Genomic DNA, 27,506 nt, shown 5'->3' on the forward strand with positions numbered 1-27,506 from the left:
GAAGACACATCAGCAGCTGTTATCTTAGGTTAGATGGGTCTGTTACATGGCAGCTCAGACCATTTATGAAAAAGCAGGAAAGGAAATGGAGAGAAGAAATGTAATCAGTTTATTATTCTGTATATTACAATAAGTACTGTAATGTCATGGATGGCATTGGACTGGAAGGAAAACACGTTTTCTTCCCCTCCTTGCTGGAGAGTGGGGGGATAAAAGGTGATGGGAGGCAGAAGTTTATGCTAAAAAGATTAATCTGCCTGGAGGTAGGTTTGTGGAACTTCAGTATCTGTTGTTATCTTGATGTCACACCACATCTGCTGTCAGATCACTGTCTTACTTTAGCAGATGTGTTTGTTTGCTGAAGTTATTAGATTGCTTGGCAAAACCATGGACAATGTCTTGGTCTGCATGTTTTGACAGAATTTCTGTATGTTTTGCCTGAAGAAAAATAGAAAATCAGCAGGTGAGCCCCAAAACCCCTGTGAGTGTGCATTCCCTCTCCAGCTTCTGGAGCACAGTCCCTCCATGGTGTGTCTGTACTTTGTATTCTGCTGGTGATTGCTGCCGGAGGCGGATTTGCACAATGGGTAGGAGTGCCACGGGTTGGTTTAGCAAAGCATTTGTTATGCTGGTCCTTTTGGAAACTCAGCTTGGAAATCCCGCAAACCTCAATCCACTCCTCTGGTGTCAATCAGTGAGGGTGCATTTTGCTCAACTTCTGGGTTTCCGCATGCAGAATTACAGGCTCTGTTGCTATGGAGACCAGGGCTCACTGCAATAACGATCCGTGATAACTGGCATTAATGATGCCGTATAATCAGAGGCAGGGAATGGACATGGAGACCCATCACTAAGCTCCGATGAACCCATCTGCTGGTGTCAACTGCAGCAAGTGAAGCGTGTCCGTGGCCACTCTGCAGGTCCCGGGTGCCCGCACTGGAAATGGTGTGTACGTTGTGCTATGGCTGGGGTTGGGAAGAGGGAAGGTGTTTGGATTCGGGAAGGATGAGCCCAAGCTGGCTTTGCTGCTGAGCTCTTTGATTTTTCTATGTCAAAAGCCTGATGGGTGAGTGAGATAGGGGCAGCCTGGGTGGAATCGGGGAAGAAGAAAGGATATGGGGAAACACTGCTGAGTGGCAAGGATGAAGCATTGAAGAAGAGGTGAGATGGGACTGGCTGCCAGAGGCACGAGGAGATGTCGATAGATGACCCTTCAGGCCAGGGGCTTGTTTGGAAGACAGGCAGCAAACTGGTGTTATGTGCAGTCCTTCCTGATGGGTGGTTTTTGCTTGTGAGTTCAGAAATACAGATCCATTATTCTTTATCTGTAAGATTTTTATCACCGTGCTTGCGTGTGGTCTTTGTGCAGGTACAAACAGTAGCACTGCTGGTGCCCGTCACGGCAGCCTGATGCTTCGTGTTTCAGGCGTGAGAGTGCTACTGAGCATTCAGACTCTCCCTGGAGCAGCACTGAGGATGATTATGCATGAAGAATTATGCCAGCAATAAGGGGTGTGTCTGCTCTCAGATGCAGGTTTCTGGTGATGGATTGTGTGCTGGTTTTCCGTATCTTTGATGTTTTCGGGGCACAAGCTAGACCCGAGTTACACGTGAATCAGAGTTTAATACTCAGGGGAGGGCAGCGTTCTTGTCTGGCTTGTGTTACATGGGGTGTTTGCTAAGACCTGGGATCGTGGGGAAGAGAGAACTGGCCATTTAGGAAACTGAGTGCTGCCCTGGAGATGTGGGTTCTAACTTTCTTCTCGGATGTGATGCTGCTTACATCAGAAAGCTCAGGCTGGCAGCATTTCTATGCACCTTCCTTTTGTTTGACAGCTTGACTTATGATTCATGGTGTACCTGGAGAGGTACTGAGCACCGGTTAGAGCAAATGAAGCCAACAGAAATGTCACTTTGGAATTGTAAATGCTCTGTGTAACATATATATCCTGAAAAATAAGATCCAAAGTGTTTCTGCTTGGTGCAGACAAAATTAGAGGATGCATTTGGCCTGGTGAATTGGAGATTAAGTGCCTTTCATTTCACAAAGCTGCTCTTGAAAATAAATGCTTCAGTACGTATTACAGGTACCTATATAGACACATATGTAACAGAGAGCGCTACAGAAAGGCCTATGAGGACATTATAATAATTTCATTTTCAGGAATCAGGGTTATCGTGCAGAATGAAAGTCCTTCTGCCACCCATTGAGCATCAAAGAGAAAATTAAGTGCTTAAAGCTCCATTTCTTAAGTGCACGCTGCCTGGGCCTGCTCAGTGGTGGAGGCAGAGGTCTCGTGAATGTATGGGATGTGATCTCTAATTACAAGCTGTCTCACAGTACATGCACATAAAGCAGTTGAATAATGATTATGGTCTTAATTAGGAATTTTTTAGATTTTAAGTGCTTGTCTTTGCAACCCAAATGATCATATACTGTGCACCGTTTGACATGTATTGGTCTAGAAGACAGATGCTAAAAGCACCAGTTTGAACGTTGCCTACAGAATTTGGTAGCCTGGCTTTTGCACTTCCCATTCTCTTAGTGCTTGAACTAGTCCAGGCAGTGGAATACATGGCAGAAGAAATTATTAACAACAAGCTCTTTTAGCAACGCACTTCACTTCAGAAAGGCGTACGTGGAATTTGGATCTGCAGCTGAGCTACATTTTGGCTGTGCAGTTGACTCTCTGTGCTTGCTGTAAGGCCCCTAGAAAGAACAGTAAAGAGCGACTCCAGGAGTCTTGTCAGGGAGCCTCCTTGCACTCATTTTTTGTAGCGAACCCCTAGTGTTCAGAGCTCTGGGGTTCGTTTCTCGTTGGAACCCGTAGTGATGCAGGGATCACGTGAGAACAGTGGCTGTAGGCGCACCTCTTTGTGCTCCTTAAAATGAGTAGGATTTTGCGCCATTGCCCATCTGATATGGTTCTCTTCCACAGCCCCCTTGCTCTTCTCTTGGGCTGCCAGCTGCATCTTCCCCCACATGTCTCACCTTGGCTGCATTTCTCTTATGGTGTTGGGCTAAGCACGTATTCCACTGTTTAAGATGTTGTAGAAGGTGGGAAAATACGTAGAATCCTGCCAAAAGTGTCTATTGCAGAAGTTCCTTCTTCTCCCAGTGTAGGAACAGCTTAAACCAGCACCAGTAAATGAACTGGGCAATAAAAACTAAAGGGTAAAATACCAGTAATCAGATTTCTTGTACAAAACGACAGCTGGAGTGAGTATTCCTGCACACACATGCAGTTGGATGTGTGATTAAATCAGAAACAGTCCCCTTGTACCTGGCTCCACAGCAGCCGCTGGCTGATCTAGGAAGCAGGAGGCAGCAGGAGCATTCTCAGTGGTTGCTGTGGTTTCTCCTCTGTCCTTACTGAGCCTGCCTCTGGGAGATGGTTAGGTTGTGGAAAGCACCAGTCTCTGAGGCAACTCTGGCTAAGAAGAATGTATTTTGCATTTGAAAGTGGAAGTTTTGTCCTTCCTGTGTGCTAAAAGGCAGCATTAGATCCCAAATGCATTTCTGTAGGCGAGAGCCCCGTGCTATTCTTTCTCATGTAGAAAGAGTTTGATGCTCCTCTGAATATTATGTGCAGTTACACTGTAGCTAGTATGATGGAACGTCCTTCATTATTAACCAGTATTAACCACAACACAGCAAGAGAAATGAGAAAGGTACCACGGTGCAAATATGCAAGAGGCACACTCCTCTATTCTGGGTGGAACAGAGGGCTGGGAAAGCAGTGGTTCGTCTTAAATGCGACATAGAACTGTACATGTCAGGGTTATATGGCCTGGTAGTGTTTTTTAGCTTCTCTTGCATTGCATTTAACACTAAATGAATGTAAAGGATGGTGACGATGAGAATTCTGTGCCGCTCTTTGTGCTTGTTGCAGTGTAAAATGGTTAGAAAAGAGACTGACCTGGGGAGCTCTGGGCCGTGGGGTGGTGATTCCAGCCCCATCCCACTGCCAGGGGGTCGGGGCAGTGCTCATAGGATTTCCTTAGTGTTTCAAGTATCTTGGGCATCATCGTCAGGTCCTCTCCATAGTTTTGTGTTATGCTTTCTGCGACGAGGATGTTGGGATGGTTTGCTCTTCAGTTTTCCCTTCCCTCTTGCTTGGTGGTGGGAGGAGTGGAGAGCCCTTGCTGGGAGCTCGTCTAGCAGAGTGATGGTTGGAGAGCGGCAGGGTCACTGCGTTTGCTGCAGACAAACAGAATTCCCATTTCCCTGCCCTGGACCTGGCAATCTGGAGGAGCCCTTCCCCAAGAGAAGGTAAAAATTAATGGAAAAGTGGCTTACTCTATTTCAAGCAGTAAAAAGCAGTTGCCCACTGGACAGCTTTTGCTTTTCTAAGCTGTGTTAAGCTGTTAAAGTGTTTCATCTGTGTCAGATACAGTTCAGGTCAGGCTGAAATGTTGGTGACCAGAGGTCAGGCAAGCTGTCGGCTTTTCCTCCCACCATCCCAGGGTGAAGGTTTGAGGCTGTCCAGGAGCGGCTGCTGGAGACAGACGGGCCGGGAGTGCCACCGTGTGGTACAACAGACCCGACTGGGGAAAAAGAATTTCATTTATCGCCAATTAAGCTAGATTTGAGCAGTGGGAAGCAAAAAGACAAGCATTACAGCAAACCCTTATTTTCCCTGCCAGGCTCAACTTCACTCCTGACTCGTGTGCTCCCCTGGAGCAGTGCAGGAAGATAGTACAGGGTTACAGTCCATACGGAGTGGTTCCTTGCTGCCACTCATTCCCTCTCTTATTTAAGAATACATGTAACGTAATACGATAGCTGCTATGTCTCTAAGACTGTTTCAGACTCTGAACTTCTGTATCCGAAAACATGAACCCAGTTGTCACTTGTGAAATGGAACAGTTGGTACAGCGTTGTGTATAGCTGTTCTCTGCTAGGTTGCAGTTCCCCTCTTCTTTTTAGTTTTAGTAGTAGTTTAGTAATAATTCTACCAAAGAGATGATGGAAATGATAAATATTTTGATTTTTTAAACCCAGCTCGGAGTGTAGCCTTCTAGGGGAGGAACAGGACACCCAGGATGTGCTTCTGCAATTCTAGTTACTGTAAAACTCCATATATGCAGGTAAACTGTTCCTCCTCACAAACCACACCACCTGAGGGTGTGCAAACTCTGTTTCATCTGTGGAAAGCCAGAGGTGCAGCTTGTGTTTGCAGCACTCAGGACCAAAGCCCGCTTAGAAATGGCCAGTTAGCTCAGTAGAGAGAAGTGTGGGTCCAAGACTTGAAATTTGAAGTGGTGTAGTTCATCCACCCCTCATACCTGCTTGAGATTGAAATGCTTTCTTCCACTCGGGTGGTCCTTTTGTCTTGATAGGAATGCAGCTTATCAAAGGAGGACTTGAATATTGTAGGCTGGACAGAAGAACACGCAGTGGCTCTGAAATGCCCAAGAACAGAATTGCTGCTGTTTAAGTTCGCAGTGATGTTCTTCTTAGAACCCAGACTTTTTTAACCTCACTGAATTAAAAACTATTTAGAATCTTCAGATCTCATAGGATCTGAACCTACTTGTATTAGAGGAACATAACAGCATATGCTTTACTGTTGTTTTGAATATCCTTCACTGTTAGTCAAACACAAATCTCAGTCTCAGCTAATGATTAAAGACTAATTTTTTTAGGAAATCTCTTTGCTCCACATCCTTGTGTCCTCAAAGAGCAGCGATGACAACTAGAGGAGTGGAAGGGACTGGTAAATCCTCTTTGCAGGCTTGCTGTGGCTGTGGAGAGGTGGAGCCTAGGGATTTTATTGTTCTATTGCAAATATTTCCTTCAGTACGGAAAAGATGATTTCTCAGGATATCGCTGCGTTGTGCTGTGGTGGACAATGTGGTGACTTTCGAGTCAGCACCATAGGGACAAGATGCGCATGTCAGCACAAGGCTACAAGATGTGGTGTGAGGTGCTGATGTGCTGTTTCTGCTTTCACACCCAACCAGTGTGCTCCACCATGCTGGCTCGATGTCTGACTGTGCCTTGACAGTGTGCTCCATTGCACTGTGCTGGGTGCCCATGGAAAGTGTGGGGATTAAGGCTTTATTTGGAGATCTGTGGTTCAGAGGGGTTTCCGAAGTCCCAGATGGATTTATTAGTGCCTGGCTAGTCTCTTCCTGCTTCTTTGGAGCTTTTCTATTTTACATAAATATTATGTTTTAATTGGGTCGTGCATTCATTGAGGTGATGGGACACCTGGGATTTTGAATCTGGGTTTCTCTTATCCTCAATGATGTGCAAAATGTTAGCTTATGTTTGTTATCTCTCACTGGCAAGCCCAACCTCTGCCTTTTCCATACAAGCCAGTTTACTCTTGCTTTGAAACTCCTGTAATTGTTAGTGTCATCGGGAGAACCTCCATGTCTTGAAAGGTGTTCTTGTTCTGGCAGCTCTGTGACCAGGAGGGAGGAGAGTGTCTGTTCAGCACTCCTGGAGTGCTAACATGGCTGAAGGGAATTAACGTGCTGTGTGAAACCCAGTATGGTCTGTTGTGGAGGTACAACCTTGTTTTACTCTTTGCAAGAGCTTAAGGATGATAAATGGAGCTGTGAGGGAAAGCCTGGGATGAGTAGATACTTGGTCAAGACTGAGATTCACTAAGTTCTCATCCTCCTTTTTAATGTGAAGTCTCTGTTCGCTGCCTTTATCCCGTTTCAGTGGAGACCACAGCCTTAACCCCACACGAATGAATCATCTGCCCTTTTGCTACATATGTGCAAACTGCTACGGCCAGCACAGATTTGAAATGGTCTGGCAGCCGAGGGGTGGTTTTGCTTGGATTTTTCCAGGAATGTGTCTAGTCCATCCCAACCAGGGTTAGCTATCTATTTAACTGTGATTGAAGGGATGTCTGATTTTCTAAGAAGATCCTGTGTACTGTCTTGGGAGCGTCTTATTGTACACACTACACACTTCTGGGGCAACAAGGAAGAGCATCCCATTTTATACTTTTTGGGTAAGGTTGAGGAAATAGATGAATTGCCATATACAGGACCTAAAGGAAGTCTGCAGAAGGACTCTTGATCCGGGAGTGCAGGGATAGGACGAGGGGGAATGTTTTGAAGTTGAAAGAGGGGAGACTGAGATGAGATCTTAGGCAGAAATGTTTTCCTGTGAGGGTGGGGAGGCCCTGGCCCAGGTTGCCCAGAGCAGGGGTGGCTGCCCCATCCCTGGAGATATTCAAGGCCAGGCTGGATGGGGCTTGGAGCCCCTGATCCAGTGGGAGGTGTCCCTGCCCATGGCAGGGGTGGGACTGGATGGGCTTTGAGGTCCCTTCTAACCCAAACCATTCCATCATTCTATGATTCTATTCATCATTTTTAATGCTACTGTCTTGGTGAAACGTAAATTGCTAAGTATACAGTGATAGTCAAGGGGGATCAGTTGATGGACTCGGCTGAGTTACAGCAAGGCCTCCAGTTCCATCAGTATGTCAAATTACAGCAGGTTTCTGCAAGGATACATTTTTTGGTAATAATCTTTGCAATGCATTTTCAAATCTCCATAATAGCAAGAGGTTGTTTAGAAAAGTGGTTCAAACAGCTCCCTTTTGGTAAGCTCTTTATTCCCAAGGCTCCCGAGAAGTCACAAAGAGTGTTTCAGCAAGTATTCCTTTTAGAAAGACGCTGCTTTTACAGTGAAGAGGGTGATTAATTCAGACAGGGCACTGCCTTTATTCTTGCTGTGAACTGGGACTTGTTCCTGTTAGTTGTTTGAGGAGACAAGCTCTTCTTCCTCATCTTCCACAGGAATTAATGGAAAATGAAGGCACATCAGAAACAAATCGATGGTAATGTATGAGACATGTTGTGATTCTGGGTAACGCTTTGTTTCATGTAACTGTTGTACAGTGGTGGGCAAGCTCTTTCCTGGTGGGACAGACTTCATAGTAAAAGAAAAAGCTGTGCATCGAATAAACCTTCCTGTATTTAGCTTGGGACATAGAGTGACCTGTGCAAATCAGCTTCAGGTCTGGAATGTTTTTGCCTTCGGTACAAGCTCAAACCCAGAGCTGGCAGCTCAGTTCAATGTGAGCACAGTTCTGGCCTGGCACATTTACATGGATCGGTGGTGCAGTGATCATAGAATCGTAGAATGGCTTGTGTTGGAAGAGAACTTAGAGCTCATCCAGTTCCAAGTCTCCTGCCATGGGCAGGGGCACCTCCCACTGGACTGAGGGCCACATCTGTGCTGCTCAAGTGCAGCACTGTGGAAGTGATCTGCAAGCCCTTTTGACAGGAAGCCAAGCTGCTTCTTGACCATTCAAGCTGATTACAATTAAATTCTTACAGCCAGAATTGGTCTCTTAAGTGTTTGAATGCTCCAGACACAATAGCTGTTACAAATAAGTAGGAGTCTTGCTGTAAAATGTAAAGTAAATGTAAAAATGACAATTATATTTCATTGTCCTTGAAATGCTTATAGGTACTGGAAGTGTGTATGATAGCGGTGGGCTCCTGTGCTCTTTGTGTTATGTAGTCCCATAAAAAACATGAATTATAGTATTATTTTTAGAAAATACAAGAGCAAAGGCAGGTGTTTGGAAAGCGAGATCTGCATTAGGTTTTTAAGTCATAAAAGGGCAATCAGCTACATCCCCTGTGGTTTCTGAGGAGCTATTTCTTCAGCTGACTCAAAAGTGACTGTTGTAAAATTGATGTTATTTAGGAAAGATACTGCTAATGGGTTATGAATTGCTTTCAGAAGGTCATCTAGCAGGTGCCTACTAAAGAGTGTAGACTATTAATCCAAGGTGAGCAGAAGCTCATGAGGAGGGGTCCTTGATCAGCGGGGGTCATACCCTGACCAGAGGCCTGTGGCCTGCCCTTGATTTGGCCTTCAGACCTTACTTTCTGGCATTTATCTGTCATGTCGGTGAAATGTTTCTTCATTCCTGCCACCTCAGGGGTGTTTGGATCCTCTTTCTGTAGAAATTCCTGTCAGTCTGTATCTTGGGACCACCAAGGATTTCATGATGTGTGTGGTACAGAGCTCACTGTGTCTCATCCTGACTGATAGTGGGACAGTGGAATGGAGGTGGAATCTGTACAGTAGGACCCCTCTCTCATGGAGTCTGTCCTTTGCCTCCTCTTTGTAATCAGAGTTAGGTCATTTTGTCCTGTTGCCAGCAGGACATTACCTGGGGGGAGTTACAGGTTCATTAATTAAACCCTACCAGCCATCCTTGGCAAACGGTTCCAGAGCTGTTAGATGGGAAACCGTGTCTGTGGATAGAGATCACAGTGGATGTCCTGAGGAGATGAAATACTTACACAAACCCAGATGGTTGCTGCAGCCTTTGCAGCTAGAGCAGTGGCGTGTTTTAGCCACGCCAAAGCTCTGTGCTGGAGCTACTGGAGTGCGGAAATAAAGGTCTTGAAATGTGGCTCCGTTGCTGCCTTAGCGTTACTTGACCAGGAGAGGGGGATCATTTCCCATCCATTTTCCCTGGTGAGAAATACAACACTGACTGTTTTGCACTTGTGTTGACTCCATTTTCAGCTGAGATAAGCGTATGCCTCGGTGTCAGGTCTGGCTTCTCTGAGCTTTGAAGGTGAACTTTTCAGCTGGGAGTTTAGTCCAAATTTACGGTTTGTTTCCAAGATCTGGCATTCACCACTGATAAAACATTTAGAAATGTGAAGGTTCCTCTTGGTCTCTTTGGTCTTTGCTGCCCTTGCATTCTCTGAGGAGAGGTTTTCGGAGGTGGCAGTCGTTGGCTCGGAGCATGTGCACCACCCACACCATTGGCTGCTGGAGCCCATGCTGGGTCTGAGATTGAGCAGTTGGGCAGCTGTGCCAAACACACATGAATACACACAATGAAATAGGACTGGCACCTGTCCTCAAAAGTTTCTGACCCTTCAGTTTTTCATTCTTGATGCTTCTCTGCAGGTGACGTTACTTGGCGCACGCTGGGGTGGGAAGGTGGCCGGGCGCTCTCCATGGTGCTGGCGGGGCGCTCTCCGTGGTGCTGCCCATCTGCCCGCTCCTGCCGTGCAGTGCCGTGTTCCTCCAGGTGCTCAAATACACCTCCCACAAACGCTGCCCAAGGAGCCTGGGAAGAGCCTCTGGGGGAGCAGAAAGTTCTCATCCTTGGGATTTGCTCTGTAGGAAATACCTCCCATCACTTATTGTGTTCTTGCCAAATAGATGTGTGCTAAAGGCACAGTTTGCCTGTAGGCTAGAGGAATTCAGTACACCATAGGTAATAATGCTACTCTATGTCTTGGTTTCACCAGATATAAGAGACCACTTTAGTTACTTGGATGGGGGAGACGCTCCAAAAGAAAAGCAACCTCAGCATTCTTTCTCTTGTGAGGAAAAGGTGGAAAACATATGGCTTAGGAGAAGGGTTTAATATGTTAACATGTTTAATATGGTTGTTAATTTAAGGAGTATCTGAAAATGTTTTTTGAGAGCTCTTTGAGAATCCTCAGCACAAAATTTTATGCTGTGGTTTTATAAACGTGTCAGATAGGTCTTCTCTTGTTATAAGCAGCGGGAAAATGTGTTTGAAAGACACCTAAAATGGTACAACTCTTTGCCGTTAGTATTTGGTGAAGCAGTGCAATGCATTATTTATCTCTTCTTTATGTTTTTATTACATCAGACAAGCAAGAGAGGAAGGAAGTATCATTATTGCCTTTAGAGTGGATATATTAGGCTTTTGCAAGTTGTTACTTATGTCACATTATTGCTGATCTGCTCTAGAAATTTTGCAGTTAGAAACTTGCTTATGACTGGTTGTGTGTAGTCACTTCATTTTGACATCCCCTATTGTGGCCTAAACTTTCAGGCTCCAAGCCCGAGTAGAGGTGGGTAGGGGAAATGTTATTAGTCCTGGTGGAACGTCGGTGATAGAAATGCCATTTCAGATACCATTTATATGGCAGACAGAAATATAAAGATGTTTCACTTGGTCTCATTCTTCTTCAATACTTTACGAACTGAAATAACCTGTGGAAGACAATTGTTTATTTTGTGGGTCATCTTTAATTTTAGAAGGCTTATTTTTGGGGTCAGACTGCTACATATACAACACAGGCATACCCATGGGGCAATGCTTGTATAATTAGCAATCACTCAAGCCTTTGTTTTGATATCTACAGGTGTGTAAACTTCTAATTCAAGGTAGATGAGGCCATTGAAATGTGAATCCATGTGACCTGATCCAGCACTAATGAGCAGGCACACTTTTACATGTAACAGCAAGGATGCTTAAGCAGAGCTGATTATATGCAGCATCTAGTTTGCAACAGAAAGGATTTGAGGTGGATGAGATCTGGGTCGCACTGGATTACAGCCTTCCAGGGAGTAGCAACCTAGTCAGTTTTACTCTTCTAAGCTCTTGTTGGCCAGGCATAATAATTTTTCCTATCATTATAATTTGCAAAGTTATTTTTGTTTCCATTACCCTGAAGCACTTACCTTTCAGATAACGGTATTCTGTTTCCAGATCAACAAATGCACCTGTTTAATTGGTTATACAGCATACAGCGTTGTAGTCCTGCCACATTATTTTAACAGGATTCTTGCTGAATGTCATGAACTGTTACATTGAATATGTCATGGTCACAATAAGGAGCCCTCCTTTTGCCTCTTCTCACAGCTCATTGGGAAGACTCCCCTGGTGTCTGGGAAAAGAAGTGATAGGATGATTTAATCACAAGTGGTAGGATTGATCCATCAGAGACATGAGTGGAATATATGCAAGTCCCTTTCAGCATGTAACTTGCTTTCTTGTGACTTTGTCTCACGTGATTACCCTCAAGCTTGAAATACGCCCCGTCTCTCAGAGTAACTCAGCAGTATCTGGCTGGAATGCAACTGCTCAGAAAAAAAGGCACAAAAAAGCCTTGAGAGAGCAAGCTGGGCCAATGTATGGGAAGGCATTCAAGCAAAAAAAATAAAACATGTAATTTTGTCATAGAATTCAAAATCTCTGAAGTTTTGGCCACTCCCTTCATCTTTCTTGTCTTCCTGTTAATCTGGTCACAGAAATCACATCTAGTCACACAGAGGAGGCAGGTATCTGCCTTGTGGGATGAGAAGAAGGAGTATTCCCTCAGGGAATGACACTAGGTGGTAACTGGGGAGCAGGCAGGATGAATGCAGACCCCGACAAGCTGCCCTTTGCTATGGGTGGCCTCTGTTGTGTTGTCAGCAGAGCTGACCAGATTGGAACCTGCGAAAGATGGGGCCCTTCATGGGTGAGCGGCTGTCATACCCTTTGCAGCTGGTCACGCTGATGGGAGTGCCAGGGAGGGAGCCTGAGGAACATGCTACCCATTTTGGGAATCAGACGTGGCAGGTCTCCTGCACTTTCAGGATGACCCCTCAGCTGTTTCTTTGCGTTAACAGCAGCTTCTGTCCCAACCAGATCAAAACCAAATGCAATAAAGACAAAAGAAGGCAGGACTGGAAGGAACAGGAAAAAGCACATTGTAGTGTTGAATAATTGTGGTCCTGATCCAAAGTCCATTTAAGTCAATAAAACGTCTGCAGTTGTCCTTAATGAGCTATTGGATCAGACCGTGTTTGACTTAGTTAAAATAGAATGTGATGTCAGTGTTTTCAGTCGATATGAAAACTAAAATAAGTGGAGCAATATTTAAAATTAAAGCAACTTAGCTGTCGCAAGAAAACTGCAAGATGGGCACTCTCAGAAGAACTGTCTCTCTCTAGTTTAGTTAGGATTCCGATGAAAAGAGTACGCTTCTTGAATTGCTGATTTTGTCACAGCTGGGCTGTCTTTACCCCATATTTACGGTATTTATTTAAACCAGAGGCGTCAGGCTGTGAAGAGCTTCTCTAAATCCTATCCTGGGTGTTCAGAAAGGCAGTGGTGTGTGCAGAGCACTGCTTTGTCATGCTACAGCATGGACAGTGGTAAAGGGTGGCAGCGAGGACTTGGGTGATTTGAGAATGGCAATTCTTTCCTCTTGCCTTCGTTGCTAGTCTGTGAGCACTTGTCTGTGACAGTGGCACTTGCAATGTGTAATTGTGCTGCAGAACTCTGCCTGACTAGGTTGTGGATGCTGGAAATTGAGACATTTGAGAGATTTGGGGTTGTTCAGCCTGGAGAAGAGAAGGCTTCTGGGAGACCTTAGAGTGGCTTCCAGTATGGAAAGGGGCTCCAGGAAAGCTGGGAAGAAGCTTTTGATCAGGCATAGGGCAAGAGGGAACGATTTTAAGCTGGAAGACAAGAGATTGAGATGAGATCTTAGGGAGAAATGTTTTCCTGTGAGGGTGGGGAGGCCCTGGCCCAGGTTGCCCAGAGCAGTGGTGGCTGCCTCATTCCTGGAGGTGTTCAAGGCCAGGTTAGATGATGCTTGCAGCCCCTGATCCAGTGGGAGGTGTCCCTGCCCAGGGCAGAGGGATCGGAACTGGATGGGCTTTGAGGTTTCTCCCAACGCAAACCATTCCATGATACATTCTATGAAATTCAGAGAGTGGCTGAACAGGTTCATGAAAAACGGTCGGTGAAGGTGACTATGTAAGTTGAACGTCTGGTGGGTCTCTTCCAACCTGGTTATTCTATGATTCTAAATATCTGTGGACACATGTCCTACAGTATGAAATGCCAAGAGTACTTGAAAATATTGTACACATTTTCCTTCTTCTGCCCTTTGCCAGGTATCTGATTTTGAGACTGAGGGCTTTGATGTGGGATGTTTGTAGGAGCGAGCCTCTGCCCTCAGTTTCTTCATCTGGAATAAATGAAAAATTAGTTTTGTAAGCGTAGATGAGTGCTGTCAGTAGCTTAAGGTGAAGGTAGTTAAGCAGGATCTTTTTTCTGGTGTTATTATTTACATTTACAGTTTTTCAGTGTTGACCTTGAACACCTTCAAGCCAGAAACCCGTTATCTAAGGCAGGCTGTGGTGTTGCAAGTGGTGTGTGACATGCAACGTGGTTTCAGTGCTGACCACTGAAGGCATCAACACTGTGAGTTACACCCAGGTGGGACAACAGAAAGGAAGAGAAAGACATTAATCGTGGTCTGACTGATCTCTATGCCATAACTTGCCCTTTTTCATTTCTTGTTCTGTGTTGCCTCTTTTCAATTAGTAAAACAGATGTAATCAGGATACAGAGAAAAACCAGAACATAGATTTATCTATTATTGTTTCCATACCAAGTCAGTCATTTCCAGTCCAGAGCTTTCTGGAACACATTGCCTTCACCTATTCAATAACATCAGAGTGAGAGAGTGTAGAGCCTTATTTTTCTTGGAAGAAAGAATTATTGAAGATAAGAAGTGCATGGAAAGCCATACAGCGTGGGTATGGGTATTGCTAACTTGTTTCCAGGGTTGCTGTGCCTTTAGAATTGGTACAATTGCTACTATGTACGAGCACTAAATAAGAGTGTGAATTAAACAGTAAGTGAGACAGGAGGCGGTTTATAAATGCAGTGTGTATTTCCATACTGTCTACTTTTGCTTTCCACAAGAATTCTTTTGGCTTTTTTTTTTTTTCCCCCTAGGAATACGTAATTCTGTAGATCTAGAAGTGTCTGAATATGCTAATAAACACAATCCATCTGAGTAATTTTGAATAGTTGAATTATGTGCATTGTTAGCGCTGTTCTGCAAATATTTTCATCCCTATCAAACATACTCCCATTATCCTCCTCCCTCAAGAGGTGTTCGGAGAAGAGTTTCCTGACCAGAGGGGCAAAGATGCCAACCTCTGTTATTATTCCAGCCAGGTTAAACATCAGAGAGGGCAGGGTGACATCCCTGCCTGTGGGCAGAGGTGAGCTAATGCTGCAGGGCAGTGCTTTCTGGTTCCTGGACCGCCAACATCTGTGTGTGTGCATCTCCAAGCTTGGTGTAATGTGAGCAGCCTTTCAGTAAGGAGAAGTTTAAATCACAGTACAGCTTGTACGGACAGAGGCAGTTGTTTCTCCTAATACCCAATCTAAACCTCCCCTGGTGCCACTTGAGGCCATTCCCTCTCATCCTATTACCTGTCACTTAGAAGAAGAGGCCAACACCCACCTCTCTACAACCTCCTTTCAGGCAGCTGTAGACAGTGATGAGGTCTCCCCTCAGCTTCCTTTTCTCCAGACTAAACAGCCCCGCTTCCCTCAGCCTCTCATAATGCTTGTTCTCCAGCCCCTTCCCCAGCTTCATTCCCCTTCTCCAGATGCACTCCAGCCCCTCAGTGTCCTTCTTGCAGTGAGTGGCCGAAAACTGAACTCAGGATTCGAGGTGTGGCCTCATCAGTGCTGAGTAGAGGAGCAGAACCCCTTCCCTGGTGACAGCAGGTGTACTTTTTAGATCCTGTGTACAAGTTAGGCCGTGCATCACCTGATTCCCCTACAGAGTTGTGATCTAGAAGGGTCTTCCAAAATGTTAGAAAGTTGAAGTGCCCAGCTTTCATCCCTACCAAACTGCTGTGTGGGACAGCTGTTTCCCATTTTTAGCTGTTTGAAACCAGTTTTGATATACAGACCATTTCCTGAATGTGCTAGCAGCTTAGCACTGGAGAGAACGGTCTCCGTTCTGCCTGTGGGATGTGAAAGGCTTTTCCCACTCCATCTTTGCCTCCCTTCATTTGTAATTCTGGGAAATGTTGAGAACAGATTTGAGCCACACTTTTTTTAGCCGCACATTCTATCCAGGCTTGGATTTAAAGTTGTTTTTTTGCATTGCCTGTGTGATTTATGTGGCGAGAACCTTATCTTTACCTCTGTTAGCAGATGTGCTTCAAGGAAAGTAATCAGTTGTTGCCGTCCTCTCCTGATGATTTTCATGCAGTAGGTTTCTACAGACAGAAAATGCTGATTTGCTCAGCAAATCCTGCCTCTTTACCTGAAAGCTGGGAGCTAAACTCAAGGGCTGATGGTAGCTGTGGCTGGTAGAGCGCTGCAGCGCAGGAGCTCATTGTCTCAGCTGGGGGGTCAAGTTAGAGCAACAAAACCTGAAGACTGGGAGGTGAGGAGATCAGGCCAGGAGGGTAATGATTTATAGCAGTTTGTAAACCAGGCAGGTAGGAACTGGAACCCCAATTAAGTGCTGCTTCAGGACATGGTTTAGCAGGCACAGTGAGGCTGGGCTGACGGTTGGGCTGCATGAGCTGAGATGTCTTTTCATAGAATCATTAGGTTGCAAAAGACCTTCGAGATCATCAGCTCCAGCCATACCTATCCACTACTGAATCGTATCCCTAAGTACTTCATCTACCTGCCTTTTAAACACCTCCAGGGAGGGGGACTCCACCACCTCCCTGGGCAGCCTCTGCTGGTGCTTAAGAACCCTTTCTGTCAAGAATTTTTTCCTGATGTCCAATCTAAACTTCCCCTGACTTTAATGATTGTATGGTTCTATCCATGGATCTCGTGGTAAGGTCTGTTACTCGCAGCCAGCTCACAAATCACGCAGGACACTGCGCAGCTTGAAGTCTCCCAAGCTTCATTATCCCAAATGGGAATATGTCAGACCTCACGAGTTATGGGTTTCTACATTCAGAGCTAATGATGACAAATGCTTTTTTTGGAGAAACCCCACCCTGTTTCTGGTCCTGTGTTCTTTTTCTGTTGTTGTGCATCTGCCTACTCTCCCACTCCCCTCCCACACACCGTTTGGGGCAGCATCACTGGATATTCTGGTTTTTTTTTGTTTAGCAGCTTTCCAACACGTTTTCTCTGTTTGGGGGGAGATCGTTCAGTCTCCATTTTCACTGAACAGATCTTGCAAATTTAATCTTTGGGCTGCTGTCTGCAGAAGGATTTCCTTTTGTTGAGAGCTATGAACACAGGGCAAAGATGAGCCATTTTCTACTGTTGTTAAAAAAATCTTTTTATCCTAAACCAGAACAGTTCTTTCCTGCAGGGATATCAGGTGCATCAGGTATTAAATTGTAACATACTCAATGTTCTTCAACCCAGACTGGGTGTGTTATTTCCAAAACAATCTATTTGAAAGTAACGTGTTTTTTTTTTTTTTTTTTGCTATGTGACGATGGCACATTTTTATGTAAGGGTAGGGGGAGATGTTTATGGCCATACTGGTGAGGTCCTAGAACTTCATTTTGGCACCAGTTCTGCAGTTCAAGTGTCTGATTTCTTTTCTCTTGTGTAGCATGGGTTACAAAGTACATCCAATCCTTCATTAACTTTTGAGTTTTCTGAAAGGAAAATTATTTGAGACTGAGCTGATGAGCCTGCATGTATCAGTCACCAAAAGGTGACAGGTTGTTCAAGAATCATGACTCCTGTAAACTGTCCTGTGCATCAAACCCTACTGTGTGCACTGCTTACCTGGGCTTAAGCATTTAGTGGCTTAAGGAAACCTTATAAGAAAGCTGGGGAGGGACTTTTTACAATGGCCTATAGTGATAGGACGATGGGGAATGGCTTTAAATTGGAGGGGGGAAGATTTTCATTAGACATTAGGAAGAAATTCTTCATGATGAGGGTGGGGAGGCCCTGGCCCAGGTTGCCCAGAGCAGTGGTGGCTGCCCCATCCCTGGAGGGGTTCAAGGCCAGGTTGGATGGGGCTTGGAGCCCCTGATCCAGCGGGATGTGTCCCTGCCCATGGCAGGGGATTGGAACTGGATGGGCTTTGAGGTCTCTTCTAGCCCAAACCATTCCATGATCTAGGGAAATTGTAAGGCCTGTGATTTGATCTTATTTTCAAATTTCCTGCTTAAGATCCCATGAAAAGGTTGGGAAGACAAATCCCTTCCCACTATATCAGGAAAGTGGAGTTCTTGAGTTCATTTCTGGTTGACAAGTGATGCTGCCTGTGAGTTTCATACAACATTGAGAAGGCAAGGCAATTTCTATTAAAGAATCCAATTTTCTCCTTTATTTTACCCCTTTGGCTGTCTCCACCTGTCTCACTTTGCTGGTGGCTGTTGTTGTAGCTGCTGCTTTTGTTTTAGCAATTTGTTTTCATAGCCTAATTTCTTACAAATGGGAACAACCGTGAGAAAAGCAGGCTGTGCGTACACAGGAGCTGGAAAAAAAGGTTGGCTGGCACTCTCTACCCTGCTTCTTCCACTCGAGAAATCCATTTTTGATTGAATGCACAGATCGCCGGCTTGAACACAAAATAGATGTCTGTGTTAAAGATGCCTTTATGGTGCTTTGTAGTTCCCATATACAAGTACTCTGTGAAAATTCTGTCTTTGAAATTCGTGACATTCTCAAAACCTGCTGCTAACAAGACAAGCCATCTATAAGGATCAGTTCCACGTAATAATAAATGGTCTTGGTCTGCGTGAGCTGAAAATAACCAGGTTCTGTGGGCACAAAATCAATGTGAGGCAGGGGTTAGGCCTGGTCCGTGAGCTGTTGGCACACGGAGAACTCACAGGACATCTTCTCCTGGTTCAGTGGTGCTGTGTCATCGTGGAATTGGCAGCCATCTGGTTGAATTCTGCCTGGAGTCAAGGAATATGTTGCAGAGGGAAGCTGGCTAAGGGAATTGTCTCTTTACTTCGGTTATTTAAAGTTCTGCTCTCAGTGAGCTCCCATATCTCTAGCTTCTCTCAGGTGGTGAAGCCAGGAATGCAAAGATACCTGCTGCGTTGGAGCGTTGCAGTCCTTCTCTCCCTCTGGACCTGCCTGGAAGACACCAGATCAGTGGTCTCGGAGGGAGTTGGAATGTGATCAGCTGTTTGCCAGGGACTAACGCAAAGATTCTCTTTGTCTATGCACGCCCTGTGCCCTATTTTAATGAATAAATGCTTGATGCTAGTAGTGATAACTGCTAGCACCAGTGAAGCAGGAGCAGAGCTTTGCTGTGCTGGTTTTAGCAGGAGGATAAGCAGTGACAGAATGACAGACCCATCTGTCTCTGATATTAACGCTATAAATTAATATCCCAAGCCCAAATAATATTGGGAGGGGAGGTGAACAACATCTTGTCTCCCTCTCTTTTGGTCTCTGTTGCTCCACAGCTAAAATCATTCTACATCTTCAGCGCAGGGCTTTGTAAGTTGTGTTAGGAAGCGTTGAGAGCTGCTTCTGGTGTTGAATAATAATGAACAGCACGCTGGTTGGGATTATTTTTACCTCCGTGGAGTTGAGCTGAGTGGGGCAGGCTGAGCCCAGATTATGCTGCGTGCTTCCCCGAGCATCGTCCCCCTCCTCGTCCCCCTCCTCGCCGCGTTTGGTTTGCTGCTTAATGCAGCTCTCCTGATGCAGCCTCACGTGGCTGCATAAAGGCACAATGAGGACTTGAATATCACAAGCCGTTTCAGTGCTGCCTGCAGGTGAGCAGGCTCAGTCTCTCTGAGCCTGACAGCTTTTCCTCCTGGCTTCCTACTGACTGACTCGGCACTGAGGGAAAAGAGCGTGAGGAGGAGACGAGCTAGAAGGCGCCTGCTGGGCTCCAGCACGGATGGTTGCAGCGGCAGCAAGTCAGTAAGTCAGACTGCACCATTTTCTTCTCACCCTGCATAAACGCGATGTGAGAAGCTGAAGGGAGCTGCCTCCTCCCCCGCCTGGCGCTGATGCTGAAGTGGAGCCTTCCTCCCAGCCAGAAGACGCAGCCCATCCAGAGGAATCCCAAAAGACCTCTCCCATTTGGCGATGTGTGTTTAAAGGCTGATTTTCCTTTTTCTTTTTCATTTTCTCTGCTAAGTCTGAAGATCCAGCCTGCCAGCAGATATTTGTCGCGTGCGTGTGTGGCTGTGAGCACTTTCACACGTTCCCTGTGTGGACGTGGTTCTCGGGCTTCTGAGTTATGGGTGCTGCAGAGGCCGAAGCGGAGCCCTGACCTTTCCCGGGGTGCTGGAGGAGGAGCAGTGGATGTGGAGTACACTGTGAAGTTCTGGCTTGCAGCCAGTGCCCTTGCGGAAAAAATAAATTACCTGGATATCTGCGTGTGGTGGAAAAGGCTTCCTTGGAGGTGGTGTTTTCCTCTTCAAAATGGCTCATGCAGCCGCTTCCATCAAAAAAGTTCGAGAGTCTGAACTTGAAGAGAGGGAAAGAAACCTTGAGAAGGAAAGGAAAAGGCAGCGGAAAATCTCTAGGGCAGATCGGAAACGCAAGGTATGAGAGGAAAACCAACCCCCTTCTCCCTTTCCCCCCACACCCTTCCTTTTGGTGCAATGCTTCACAGGTGTCCATTCCCATGCATTCATTCCCCCTCTTCATTTTCCTAACCTTCCATGGTGTGTTTCCCATCTGCATCCCTTCCCATCCTCTCAGAACCCTGCTGGGGACGTAGCCCAGCTGCAGAGAGGTTAAAGTGCCACCAGTCATGGCAGCACACGGCTACCCAGGGAACGTGCCAATAAAGATGGCCCTTGGCCACAGCACTATTGCCTTCTTCCCTCCTTCCCCCAAAGGGCTGGAGATGCTTGTCATCCTTCAGAAGCCGAGGCATTCCAAGCCTCCAGCTGATCTGAAGGAGATGCCGGGGAAGGAGGTGGCTGTGTAGGTGCTTTGCAGGGTGAAGGTGCATTTCTGTACTTCACAACAGCAGTTTCCCCCCGTTTTTAGCTCCAGCTCCCACACTGCTGGCAACACTAAATGCTGCGGGTGAGCCCTGTCCTGTGCTGCTGGTTGTATCAGCCGAGCCGTGATGCAGTCGGGTATCTGTGATGGTTCCTGGGTTGCAGCTGTGAGTCAGTGTATTCACACTGCAGGTGTATTTTCCTAGCGCAGGTCTGCAATCTGTTGGGTTTTTTGCATCAGTTTGCAATCTTTGCTTCTGTCGAGGCACAGCTAGTTGGGTGCTTCGGGTTCAGGGGAGGTTTCTCCTAATTTGTAATTAACTGTTGTTTTCCTTGTGTTAGAAATGAGGAATGGCATCTCCAATTGCATTAAAAGAAAGAGAAAAATATTATTTCACTTATTTATTTCCCAGATTGCGCTGTAGTTTCCAAGAACACAAAAAAATGTACAATAGTGGAGAAAATATTGAACCCCCCAATGCCTCTGTTAAGGTTAAGCTCTAGGCCTGAATTACATTGTGCCAGTGCCTCCTCGCTGCTGTTTCTGCTCTCCCATCTCAGGAATCTCCAGATCGTGGCAGGCGTTAACTCATTCACTGATGCCCTGGTTTGAGCCATTCTTTATCAATTTCTTCTGGAAGGGATAATATCCAGAAACATAATCTTTCTTCTTTCTCTTTTCTGCTACGTTGCACGTAAACACAGATCTCTGTAAAAAGAAACAAAGCAGGATCGAGCAATGTAACATTTGAATTTAGAGCTGGGTTTGGCAGCTCTCAGGGATTTGGAGGCCATCTGCTCCCTTGGCACACCTGGGAAACGCTGAATGCGTTTTGCATTCACACTGTATGGATTTTCATCTTCTCAGCTGCAGGCTGAAATGAAATAACCAAGGCTGTTTGCTGCCGTTGAATGTGATCCTGGCTCGCTTTGTGGAGTTAGTTGAGTTGTGTTAGAATTCTCTTTATCAAAACAAAAATGCCATTCCTGGTGTGTGCGGGGCTGGGGGAGAGCTGCTTGGGGCAGATTGTGATTACAGTTTAATCCCCTAAATGGGACGCTGCAGCAGGAGGTAGTTTTTGTGATTATGTTTGTGATTGTAGATTCTCTGCAAAATAACCTTTTTTTCTTGGTATTTCTTTACTGGGTGGGTGTCCTTGCTTTGGAGGGTCTTTATTTCATGTTTGCCCAGCCCCCATTTTGGCTTCTTCTTGACGGGGTGTGGTGTTGCGCCTGATTTTCACATATCCTGCTCCCCCAATGTGTTTGATTCAAATGTGCATTCTACTACTTTAATTAAAGCTGGATAGAATTAATGCCCTCCCTTCTGCTCTCTCTTTCCCTCACTGCAAGCAGACAGGCTGAGGCTGTGTTCGAGTTGGCAGTGATGTATGGAGATGCAGGCTATGAAGCAGCTTTTCCCATCTAGGAAACACCAGTAGCCTTCGCTTAGGAAAGATGGAGAGAGCCTTAATGCTTTTGTTGCTTCTTAATATTCAGCCCCGGCACTGGCTCCTGTCTCCCCTTTACTGCGGCGGTTCATTGCTGTTATGTAAACAAGTGCTTGGCACCCTGAAGTTGCCTTCAGACAGTGCGGGTTGGGCCGGGCACCTCCCCTCCTGCTCCTTCCACGCGACACCGACAGGGACACAGGGATGAGTTTGTTTGTGTTTGTGTGCGTACGTGCTCATCCCATGCAGAATACAGAGTGTGGAGCGGGTGGTGGGGTGTGTGAATATGTGGACACACACACTCGTGTAAATACAGAATGTATATTATATATAATATTTGTATTTATGCATCAGTTTAGTGATACATAAATCATGCATAAATGCTATATCCATCTGGGAGCTATATTATATATCTGGGACTTAAATTGCTGACGAACAATAGGTATTTCTGCTGCAAAATGTAACTGTACCCCAGGATGTGCTGAGCCTTCTCCGCTTCTGTTGACTTCCCTGGAAAATGGAGGCTGTGAACAGATTGTATGTGCGGGCCCAGGGGAGACAGAATGTAAATGAGTGGTGTTTGATTGCTCTCTGCACTTCAACTCTTCTTACTTTTGGGGAATATGGTCCCAGCTTTGTCACTGATTTAAAAGCTCTGGCGTTGCGGTGGCTGGATTTTCGGTCCAACTGAGATACATTTTGTTTGTAGGAGCGATGATGAGCAGGGGGAACTGATGTTGGGTGCTGCGACTGTCTTTTCAAAGCCTCACATGGATCCATGCCGTGTACTGGTCCATGTGGTATGTGTGAAGGTGCTTTGGCCTTGGGATGGAAACTTTTCCTCTGACCCTGCAACATCCTGATTATGCAGAAGAGGATAATGAAGGGACGTGACTTTAGCCCTTCCCCTCTGCCAGCATGTCGGGCATCTGTTAGTACTGTCCCAAGGTGCTCCTAGCTTCCAGGGATGCTGCAGGGTGTGGGATCTTTGTGGCTTCGCCTCTTCTCTGGAGTATTTTGCTTATGATGCCCTGCTGTGGGGTCGTCATGTATCTTCATAGCAGTGTTACAAACCATGGCTGTAGCTTCTGTGCTTTTTGGATAGCACCAGAATCTTCTTAAATGTCATCTGTCTGCTCCCAGACACGGCTCTGGACAATAACAACTCCCTGGCCATTAGCAGAGCTGGGAAGAGGGCCAGTGTCAGCACTATCCTTGCTCAGATGATCTCTTTGCAGTCCTTAGACTTTGGTAGTTCTTAAGGATGAACAGCGTTGTTCCACACCCAAAAACTGGAAAAAGGTGTTTGCGGGCTGAAAACTGATTTCAAGGCCCTCTCCTGCGTTTTTCTGTCTTGATGGATTTTTAAAACCAGCTGACAAGAGTCAGCACTGCTCATCTTGCGTTCCGATGGGAAATGTTCGCTTTAATGCGTGCAGTCTTTGCTTGCGCCGCTGCAGAGTCCAGGCTGATGCAAATACCTGCATGTAAACAAAAAACCCCAGCGGTCTGAGATGCTGCATGAAGACCTGAATGGATTAAAACCCAGGTACTAACAGAGCAGGTGAGCAGCTTAAATAGTCAGATAGCATTGACATTTAGGCATCACTAATTCCTTAAACCTCAACTAGGATCTAAGGCCCAGTTCCACTTGCCTCTAGCTGCCTTTTGAGAGAGCTAGAACACGGTTAATTTTTTGCAGGGCAAGGAAAGGGAAACGGTGTGATTGTGTGGTGGTCACTCCCTGAGTCAGCAGCAAAGCTGGAATTACAGCCTTGGAATCCAGCTTCCTTGCTCCTGGCAGTGTGAAACACACTTGCTTTCCCCTGTTTTCAAAGCAGACAGAGCTTCCTCTCTCTTTGTGTGGCAAGCGTTTAAAAGATTTTAGGAAACCCACAAAAAGTAAAACCCCAAACGTAAAAAGCTGTTACCAAAAATGATTTTACTGCCAAATAAAACTGAATTTGAGCAGACAGATATGGTGAACTGATGCCTGTTACCTTTTATCATCTGTCATGAGGACAGAGTTTGGCCTCTGGGTTCTGCTAGCACTCAGTGAGTATTTATTTAGTGTTTAAATACACTGCTTTAAGGAAGCTCTTTAAACTTTTGTACCTTTTTTAAAGGCCAGCCTCATGAGTTCAGCATCCTTTGACGTAAAATGTCTCACGGTGTCTGGAATATTCACTGCTGCTCATCAAGAGACTGGGAAGCAATTGCATCCCAGCGAATTCTGTCCTTCAGTTGACACCCTAGGCATTGTCAAAGCTTGCACGGAGCTGCTGCTGCTGCCAGGCAGTGTCTGCAGAGTGGCAGGGATGAAGGGAGAAACACAGAGCTGCTGCAGTCAGCGGAATTCAGGTGTGTATGAGAGAGAGTCAGTGGTCAGTAAATGGCTTCCATCGTGTACGTGCAGAAAACAGGGATTGAGTTTTGTTTTGCAGAGCTTTTTCACATTACCGTCTTCTTCTCCACAAACCAAATATCAATAAGAAATGACATGTTCCAAAATTCACCTAGAAAACGATGTCAACATTTGTCTCAGAGTGGGGTGGAAAAGCCCATTCAAGCGTGCCTTTGGCAAGGGAAGTGAGTGTGTGTCATCTGGTACCTGGGCTCTGTGCTGAGGCTGGTAGCCACAAAGTTCATCCCTCTGGAAGGGGCCAAAGCTCCAGTGAGGAAGGGAGGACCACAGAGGCATTAACGAGTGCTTGAATTTTATAGTAACAAGTACCAAGGAGAGATGCAGTTCCTCACTCTTGGGCGCTCCAGAGAAGTGGTGGCTGCCCCATCCCTGGGGTGTTCCCTGGAACAGGCTTCCCTGGAGCCCCCTGACCCAGTGGGAGGTCTCCCTGCCCATGGCAGGGGTGTGGGAGTGTATGGGTCCCTTCCAGCCCAAACCATTCCATGATTCTATGCCAAATGGTCTCTCCCCTGGTGCGAAGATGCTGCAGGATCAGTGTGGAGTTCGTATGGGGCTAAGGAAGAGGAGGAGAGCATCTCACTGTTCAACCTCACTATATTTAGAGCCTTCAAGGTTTATTGCAGCTTTAACCTACTGTTTTTTTCTTTAGCACTGAGAATTTATCAGTTCCATGTTCTGCTCGTTGCCTTGGCAAACATCTTTGTGATTCACCAGAATTTCTAGATGTTTCAAATGCCTCTTCAGCCAGGAAAAAAACCCCTCTTCCTGGTGTTTCATAACGGAGTGTTTGCGTAGGTGGTGCCTATTCCTGATGCCCTTTGAGCATTCACCTTCTGTTTGCATTATGGAGCTGTTTCTTGGCATGGATGTAATACCCCACTGTTTGCTTTCCTGTAAAATGGAGCCTCTTTTGATGACACTGCATTTCATAACAGCGAGGTGTTTGCTGCTTCAGTTTGTAGAGTCCTGTCTGAGGGGCGATTCGCATGCGACTGCAGCACTGCTGGAGCTTGCAGATCCTCAGCCATGCAGGCGCTCTGACTGCATTTAACGTGCGTGTGCTGTTCAGCGTCTTTATCAGGCGAGTCAAAGCCCAAGTTCCCCGTGTATTTAATCCAAATGAGGTAAACCAGGTGGGGCTCTGCAAGGATGGCTGATAAAGCTCCATTCACCCTTCTGCAGAAACAGAGTGTTACCATAGTGCCAGGTGTCGTTATTTCTCTGCTCTTCTTTGAGAAATTTGCACTGCTTTCCATAATAAAACTGGTAGCAAATAGACAATATTCCAAAATAAAGCAAGCCAGAAGTTGTAGTAAAGGCTGATGATCTCCAGCTCCCTTATGTCTGATGGGAAAGGAGCAATCTCACAGCATCATTAAGGTTGGAAAAGCCCTCTAAGATCATCCAGTCCATGCTCCATCCCAACCCACCATGCCTGCTAAACTGTCCTGAAGCCCCACATCTACATGGTTTTTGAACACCCCTCCCTCCAGGGATGGAGACTCTACCGCTGCCTTGGGCAGCTTCTGCCAGTGCTTCACCCTCTTTCAGTAAAGAAATTTTTTCCAATATCCAATCTAAACCTGCCCTGGCACAACTTGAGGCCGTTTCCTCTTGTCTTACCACTTGTTACCTTGGAGAAGAGACCAGCACCCACCTCCCTACAAGTGTGTGAAAGGAAGCTGTAGAGAGCCTCCTCTTCACCAGACTAAACAACACCAGGTCCCTCAGCCACTCCTCTACAAGTTTAAATTTGGCATGAGGAATACTGGGTTTGGGACACCTGACTTACTGGAGCCTTCAGGGCTGCTGCTTGGTTGGCAGCTCGAGCATGGCTCCTGGTAGCTGGGGCTCCAGTTCTCATCTAGCCATGAGCAGATGGAGCAATACAAATATGTGCATATGTCTCTGCTTCTTTCTCCCACCTTCCTTCTCCTGATGGAGATAAACTGTCAAGCTCACCGCTTTGTTGTGTTTGATACTGGATACAGGAGGAGGAAGATGTGTTCCTGGCATGCTCAATCTGTCTTTCTGCCTTGTACAGCTTGCCTGATGCAGTTTGATGTAATGATGCTTAAGGTTTTACAACTGAATCGCCTCATAGTATGGTTGTTTCCATAAAGCCGTGAAAGTGTCCAAAATGCCCAAGTTATCATCTCTCCCCCCATTTATTTCGGTACAAAGAGCTTTTGCTGAACTTGAGAAAGAGCAACCAGGAGAGAGGAGAGATGGCAGCACTTGCCTGTGGTGACTGCACCTGTCCTGGTTTCTACAGATTTAAAAAGGGTAGATCCCAATTATCAGGAGCTAGCAGTGATTTAAAAAAGGGAAATATTGAAGGAGATTATTGCTGTTAAAGTTTTATGGCTTTTTGTTTGGTTTTGTTTAATCTTCTCATAAAATGTCTTGTTGTGTCCTTTATGTTGGTGATATTTTCTGCACCACTGGAAGAATTATTGCATTGTGTTTGGGCAGGTTTCTGTTAAGCAATTAAAAAGTGTTTTAAGGGAGGTTTTACCAGTGGAGGTGAAGAGCTAAGAAAGTAATGTAGATGTCAGATGTTAAACTGGGATGTCAAGCTTTTAGGAACCTGGCTTCTGTAATTCAGTGCCTCGGGCTTTTCCATTGAGCTCCTGGGGAAAGTTTGGCACCTGCACTAATAGTGGCATACGAGCATTGAGTGATCATACTTTAATGGCAAGATCTGGAGCCATGCCCCAGTGTTTATATTTGGCAGCCTATAGCGCATCCAGAGCTATAGGGAAACAGTGAGTGTGTCCGTCAGCGGTGCCGTACGATTGCTGCCACTCGGGCAGCGGGCCTTTCCCCGAGATGATGCCCTCTCCAGCAAAGCCTCGCAGCCCAACGGGAGCGCATTGCTGTGGGAAGTGTCATGAGCTGCAGCTGCCTTGTGATGGGAGTTGCTTTTCAGTCTTTTCTTTGCAAACTCGTTTCTTGGTATGGCTTCAGAATTGAAACAAGCATGTTTTTGTAAATACGCCTTTCTTGGTCAAACATGTATTTGGAAATAAGTGTTCGTGTACAGTCTGGGATGCTGCCTGGTGTTTAACTCCTGTATGATGACTTTAAAGCGTTTTTAAAACTGAGTATTGATGCCTAATAGGTGAGTTATTGTGTGAATTGGGACTGGCAGCCACCCCTTCAGTCCTGGCCATGTTCAAGTTACGAA

At 45.9% G+C, this 27,506-nt stretch overlaps 1 protein-coding gene across 1 annotated transcript in view; it reads left to right on the plus strand.

Annotated features, from left to right (window-relative positions):
* The first annotated feature begins 19,226 nt into the window (after nt 1-19,226).
* The window catches only part of ANK2 (ankyrin 2), a 165,652-nt gene continuing 157,372 nt past the window's right edge, over nt 19,227-27,506 (plus strand). Inside the window, exon 1 of the mRNA XM_069855102.1 lies at nt 19,227-20,033. Coding sequence (XP_069711203.1) covers nt 19,911-20,033 — 123 coding nt within the window. The 5' untranslated portion in view covers nt 19,227-19,910. The remainder of the gene's footprint in view (nt 20,034-27,506) is intronic.

The sequence above is a fragment of the Phaenicophaeus curvirostris genome, chromosome 4 (assembly GCF_032191515.1).
Source record: "Phaenicophaeus curvirostris isolate KB17595 chromosome 4, BPBGC_Pcur_1.0, whole genome shotgun sequence".
Classification (NCBI taxonomy): domain Eukaryota; kingdom Metazoa; phylum Chordata; class Aves; order Cuculiformes; family Cuculidae; genus Phaenicophaeus; species Phaenicophaeus curvirostris.